The sequence below is a fragment of the Arachis duranensis genome, chromosome 4 (genome assembly GCF_000817695.3).
Source record: "Arachis duranensis cultivar V14167 chromosome 4, aradu.V14167.gnm2.J7QH, whole genome shotgun sequence".
NCBI classification, from domain to species: Eukaryota; Viridiplantae; Streptophyta; class Magnoliopsida; order Fabales; family Fabaceae; genus Arachis; species Arachis duranensis.
In genome coordinates, this window is record NC_029775.3 from 102146878 (window position 1) to 102153454 (window position 6577).

Genomic DNA, 6577 nt, shown 5'->3' on the forward strand with positions numbered 1-6577 from the left:
ATTCGTCAAGTGACCAGAATCCGTTCTTTTGGATGAGCATACATGTGGTTAATGTGAAAGATAGTTATTTTTGCTGATGTGACGTTATATAATTAAATGCACGTATAAAACTACTTTACACTGATAGTGCATCAAAATTAAATTCTAAATTAATAGAGACAATATATTCCAGTTATATCCAGTTAATATACTTTATCTTCTTTATATTCCAATAGAATTACAAATATCTTATCAAACTAACTTATCAATTTTTAAATGTTAATAATATTTTTACAAAGTTAAGCTTCAGCAATTTTCATTTTTCTCTTCAAGGATCATTATTTTTCAAACTACGCTTTAGTTTTACATAATCATTCTATTTATTTCTCTTCCCGCATATAGCGGAGGTATCTTGTTAGTTATATTATATGAATTTAATTATTGCTTAACTGTCATCGGCTCATCGCATAGTAAATTACACGTAATTTCCTTATATAAAAAGTAAACACAAATTTTCGTGCATGATCCAAAAATCAAAATTAATAGTTTTCTTTGTAAAGGCACTAAGGGCTGGTTGAAAATTTTAGAAGTAATTTTTTTTTAATTTTTGATTTATGAAAAATAGTAGTATTAATGTGTGGTGTAATTTTTAAAATTAAATTACAACTTTTTAAAAAGTTATTTAGGAATTTATAGAGAAGTTAAAAAATGACTTCTCTCATAATACTTCTATTTTTCATCACATTCTATAAAATAAACACTTTTAGAATTAAAAATCCAAACACAAAATAAGTTATTTTATCAAAAGAAACTTAATTAAGTTGGTTATTCAAACTGGACTAACCATAATGTGGCAATGGCATAAATGTTATTTTGGCACAACCGAGGGTTAGAGTTGTGTTACGTGGCTTCGGGTTTTGGATAACGCGATGGAAGGAAGAAAGGAAGGGAAAAACCAGAAGCGAAGCTCAAAACCCAGAAATGGCGACTATGTTCAATATTATTGCAATTACATCACCATCTCTGCGAAATTTTGGTTCCCTTTCTTCTTCTTCTTCATCTTCAGCTCCCATGCACACCCGTGTAGTTCACACGAAGCCACTTCAGTGTGCCCCTATTCAGCAACAAATGGTACATGCTACTGATGTACCATGCTTATTAATTTAATTAATATTTTATCCTTTCATCAATCCAAATGTTTCTTTATCTTCTGCGTCTTCATACTCCTCCATTTTGAAATTTTGATTTATACCTTTTTATTTTTTTAATTTTTCGTCGAACCGTTTGTCTCAAAAGCATAGCATAGATAGAGGTATATTAAATTAAATAATTGTTTATATATTTAACACGCTTTTTCTTGATCTTGAAGCGTGAATCGTGGTATGCAAATATGAGTTGGAATTTGTATTAGCTTTTAGTAAAAATATTTTTTTTAATTTTTTTTATTAAAAAGACAATTTTCCATTTGGATAGAAAATATAAGAAGTATTTATCTAATAAAAAAATTGTTAAAACCTTTCAAAAAAACAAGTTTACTTATTCATAATGTCTGTATTTGTGTCACAAAAATAACTTTCAAATGCTAGATTTTTATCTAAATATATGGAGTTAGAAATGTATCAAATTTCCCATGTGATATTAGATTTGGTGGAAGGGTGAGTATGAATCTTTACTCCAACACATAGTTATGTGAAAAATATACATATGACGTTTTGGTAAGCAGTTGAATTGGTATGCGGTACACTATCTAATTGGTGAATTCATGTAACTATGATCCACATTCAAACTCTTGTTTTTGGATCATGTTATTTGTGAATGGACACCATAATTTAGGGTGTTTAAACAAACAAATATGGTTGATTAGTTTATTTCCTATGGACAATAAATAATGTGTTGTGTTGTGTTGGTGTTAAGGTTGATGGCACCATAATGTGTGAGCCTTGCAATGGGAAAGGGTGGTTGTTATGTGACTTCTGCAAAGGCCAAAAGACAAATGTCAGAGCCGAAAACAAGCGCCTCTACCGTAGATGCCCTACCTGCAGAGCTGTAACTACTTCTCACTATCACTAATGTCATGCTATTGAAATGAAAGGCATTCAATTTGTCTGCATTGTCGGTGTTTTACGTAGACATCCAATCACGTAGTGTCTAAGTGTCATATGATCTTTTCAGCAAAACTTACTACTTGAATAATCATCTAACAGAAGTATTTGATTAGGTGACTATGCAAAACTTAACTCAATGAGAAAATGACAATGAAACCAATATATGATGTTAAAGATGATAGTTGGTGTTGTTATAATAAAATTTATAGCTTTCTTCTTGTACTTTTGTATTTTTATTTGTGTAGGTTGGATATATCTTGTGCTCAAGGTGCAAGGTCTTTAAGTGTGTCACTTTTCCAAACTTCGATGACAGCGAGGAATGAAATGATTTGGGGACTTACTTTGAGAGCATTCAATTCCAACTACTTGTTGGAGAGTTAAAGGAATAGAAGGTTGAATCTTTCTTTGACATTTCTCATGATTGTGTCTGAATATGATATGATTGAAAATGCAATTTTCATTTCTTTTCATTCCTGGTGTTATCACTTGAAGACTTTAGTTTCTGTTTATTTCTTTTCATATCAACTTTCTTTATCACTAGCTGAGGTTCATAGTAATAATACAAAAGAATCTTCTTCTCTGTTCAATTCTTTAAGCACACTATTTGCAATGAATCCAATTAATCTCTGTCACTCTAACGCATCCCCGCCTTCTCAGTTTATTGTTTAATGCTGTGAAATGTTTAGTCAGTTAGTCGATCTTTCCTGTGACAAATAACAGTATTATATCCGTGTCAAAATAACTATCAATTTGGACAAAATATTACTGGATTATCCAAATATATTTATTTCCCTCTGTTTTGGAGTAACAGTCAATTTGGACAAAGTGGTATGTTAAAATAAATTTATCAGAAGTCCAATGTATCTAGATAATGGATAATACAGGTAGATTGATTTTTAACATATCACTTTATTCAAATTAATTATGTTTAAACAGAAAGAATTTAGATAAAAAGGAACATTGTTTGAATGCCATCATTAACCTGACCACTATTGCTTCCACGTAGAACTTATTTGGGATTTTTCTTTCCTAGCTGACTAATTACACATGGACCCAAATATAGATATGATATGTGTGCTTGAATTTGGATCTAAGGATAGCTATTTGACTTCTCTGATACTGACATACTGTGCCTTGTTTGACTGGAATCTATTTCATCTTAAATGAAATGTGATTTTACAGTTTATTGAGAAACTAAATTGCCAGTAATCTTTATTGTACATTTATACCTTGCTGCTGAATTGATGAATGTATAGTACATATAATTATTCCTCTGTATTGTTTGGGCATGTGCTATAATATTATAGGTCACATAACTTTTATTGAATTTAATAGAAGAGTAGTTTAAGTCCCTAGCTTAGATCATATATACCACGTATAACGAGAGCTGAATTTGCAAGCTTTAATGTTTACATGTGTGTTTAACTGCTGAAAATGAATGCTCCCATGTGAACTATGTAGTGCAAGTTTTAGAAGTATAATCTGGTTATATGGACATAAATCGTTTAATGTGTCAATTGGCGCTAACGATTCACGTGCAAATAAGTAGAGAATTCACATACCTTATAGAGAATTGGGTGATACATGAATATTTAGTGTTAATGGTCACCCAATTCTAGTGGTGTATGTGAATTCTCCACTCATTTGCACAATCTCTAGTGTCAATTGAGCCCTCAAATAACTATGTACAAATAACATCTCTATTAGAAACACTAGATAGACATGACTCTAAGGCGAGCAAGTGCAATTTAACATTGTTAAACATTATTCCATCATTGGAATAGTTGTTTGCATATTTCTGTTCTGGAAGTGTTGGAACTTTTGATCTCCAGCTCTCAGATTTCAAAGGATACTTGAATGTCTCTTCTTTTATCTATTCCTTCATCATTATTGTTCAATAATTGTGTCCTTTACAACCTTTTGACTCCTTTTTCTTTTGAAAAATTGGTAGTGAATTCAATTTGAAAAGAATAGTTATTTCCAAGTTCTATAATCTGTATATGATACTGCATGTGTATGATTAAGGTCTTCCATGTAATGCAAGACTTTCTTGATAGTAGGATAGTTATATGATTTGAACTGTTAAATATGAAAAACTTTCAACTCTAGATCATTCTAGAATTATATATGATTAAGAGTAGCACTTCTATAAAACAACCATTATTTGCTTCATAATACCCCAAAAGGGATTATCTTACATCTAGTTAAATCACTCTCCCTCACTTCCACTTTCACTTTCAGATAGAAAGAACATCATAAAAAAAAAAATGGACAATGTCAGATTCCTATACTATCTATCTATCTATCTATCTATCTATCTATCTGCACATAGGACTTTGAGGATGATGCGAATAAGTAAGCTGATTGAAGGAGCAGTACCCCATCATCATCTTTTCTACACTGAATAATCCGCAATTGTGAGCCGAAAACTTGTCCTTTTCCTCCACCATCTTCAGGACACTCTCGAACACAGATACTTCACAAGGAATCCTCAGAACGCCGGTCTGCTCAAACCCGAACTCTTCTTCAGCTTCTCTTAGCAACATGTGAAAGGCTTGGTGACCCAAATATACAGTTGGTATGACAAATCTCTTGAGCTCTAGTCCGACGCAAACAGCTAAGTAGCCTTTTGGAACCGCATTGCTTGACGATCCTTTGTCACGCTCGGACAAAGAAAGTGTCCTTTTCAGAAACTTAATGCTTTTACTGCTGGTGCTGCCGCTATGATTGTTGTTGTTGTTGTTGTCACTTGATTTTGAAGAGTTGGCAATCCTTCTCCATTTCTTGAGGATCTGTTGAAGCCTGACAATGTCCTTGATCTTGTTAGATTTCTTTGGTGGATCCATGGATATACTAGTTTCTCTCTTTCTTGGGGTTATTTTGGTAATTTCAGTTTTCTATCTTCCTTTTATTTTGGTAGCTAGTATCTAGAGGAATTGAAACTGAACCCCTTTCCCACATTTTTTTTTGGTTACGAGTTAGAAATCAAGCACTCTTTAATCAGGTTAGCTTTAACTCTTGGCCATGTGGTTGGTGCATGCCTCCAATTTCTAAAGAAGAGTAAGAGAACTTGGTAGCTCAATATTAAAATTACATTTCTATTAAACAAAGAATATAATTCTATAATAATTGTTGTGTTTTCTATGTCACATGCATGACAAAACCTAACAGAAGATGTTGTCATAAGGTTAGGTTAAGAAATGGTTCAAGTTGTGTTCTCCAAAACTTTGCATGTGAGTGACTAGTGTATGTGTTAAGGTTTGATGAGCTTTCTTTCTCACTCACAATACTTTGTTTTCAAAGTTAAATCCATATGGTTTTGGACTAATTTATATAAAGTGTGACTAGGACTTTAGATATATTATTAGTGAATTTGCAATTATTGAACATATTTTTCTATGTTAAACTCGGTGACAGGTATTGGCGCATTGGTGAATCATACAGTACAAGGGTACATTACTATTATATTAGTAATGTACCGGAAAAGGAAGTAATTAGGTCCTTTTTTTTTGTTGTGCTAGACTAATGTAAAAGAGTGTATTCTCAAAAGTCATGAATAATATATATATGGGTTAATTTCAAGGTCCAACTTCAACCATAAGCTAAAATGTTTCTTTGCAGATTCATTGCATCCTTGAACAGAAGGTGAAAAGAATATATACCTAATCTTTGGGGGAGGGGTTAATAATAACAATAATAAGTCCAACGAAACAAGAAATATTGAAAGTTCTGGCTCAACCCATGCAGCTTTCATTCACTACTGTTTAAAGGAAATTAACATTGGAATTAAGGCTTTCTAAATGTATGTGGCTATGTCAATCTTTCTTTGTTTTTCATGGTATTTTTTTGACTTAGCAGGTTGACCAATAGGCTGTTGTATAATGTATATATAAGATAGGATTTGAATTTTTAATATTTATTTAAATAGATGAGTAAATTAATTACTTGATTGTAAGCATGTCAATCTAATGGAAAATTTTGGCGACATTATTCTCTTTCCATATATGAAGAGTTTAAAAGAAATATCAATAAAATAATGATGCACCTTATGCACGTATGTAGGTAACTACTTAATTATTTATTATTTTATTTTATAATATTGAAATAGAAGATAACATTTTTGAAAGAGAATTAAAGGGTGCTTCCGTGCTTGCATATGCATAGAATATATACAATGAACCTTTTCTAGCATTAGAGCTTGCTATTTCTTCCTAATAATATAATTATAAAGGTTAAGTTACATATAATTAACATATAATTATAAATATTATATATATAAAATATTGTATATATATAAAATTATAAAGATTAAGTTCATAAAAAAATTTTTATACTATTTTTTCTCTAGCATTATTCTTGTATTATTAATATTATAGTATGAGCCATTTGACTTTGCCTTATAAATTTTATTTAGTTTAATTCCAAAATTAATACATTATCATGGAAGTTGCTCCGATCATGACCCGTACTCAGTTGCACCGTTTTAGATATTA

The 6577-nt window shown here is 31.2% G+C and overlaps 2 protein-coding genes across 2 annotated transcripts; one reads left to right on the plus strand and one right to left on the minus strand.

Moving 5' to 3' along the window:
* Positions 1–876: 876 nt before the first annotated feature.
* LOC107485319 (uncharacterized) lies at positions 877–2554 on the plus strand. Its single transcript, XM_016105831.3, has 3 exons — positions 877–1110; positions 1894–2025; positions 2330–2554. The coding sequence occupies exons 1-3, from the start codon at positions 961–963 to the stop codon at positions 2405–2407; spliced, it is 360 nt and encodes a 119-aa protein (XP_015961317.1). The 5' UTR covers positions 877–960; the 3' UTR covers positions 2408–2554.
* A 1831-nt stretch (positions 2555–4385) lies between these two features.
* LOC107485318 (protein SMALL AUXIN UP-REGULATED RNA 9) lies at positions 4386–5099 on the minus strand. The gene has a single exon (XM_016105830.3). The coding sequence runs from the start codon at positions 4928–4930 to the stop codon at positions 4403–4405; it is 528 nt and encodes a 175-aa protein (XP_015961316.1). The 5' UTR covers positions 4931–5099; the 3' UTR covers positions 4386–4402.
* Positions 5100–6577: the final 1478 nt, after the last annotated feature.

Bases quoted from the DNA above. Each gene is read 5' to 3' on its own strand.
- LOC107485319 (XM_016105831.3), top strand. From the start codon at position 961: ATGGCGACTATGTTCAATATTATTGCAATTACATCACCATCTCTGCGA. The intron at 1,111-1,893 runs GTACATGCTACT...GTTGGTGTTAAG, and splicing joins CCCCTATTCAGCAACAAATG to GTTGATGGCACCATAATGTG. The intron at 2,026-2,329 runs GTAACTACTTCT...TTATTTGTGTAG, and splicing joins GATGCCCTACCTGCAGAGCT to GTTGGATATATCTTGTGCTC.
- LOC107485318 (XM_016105830.3), bottom strand. From the start codon at position 4,930: ATGGATCCACCAAAGAAATCTAACAAGATCAAGGACATTGTCAGGCTT.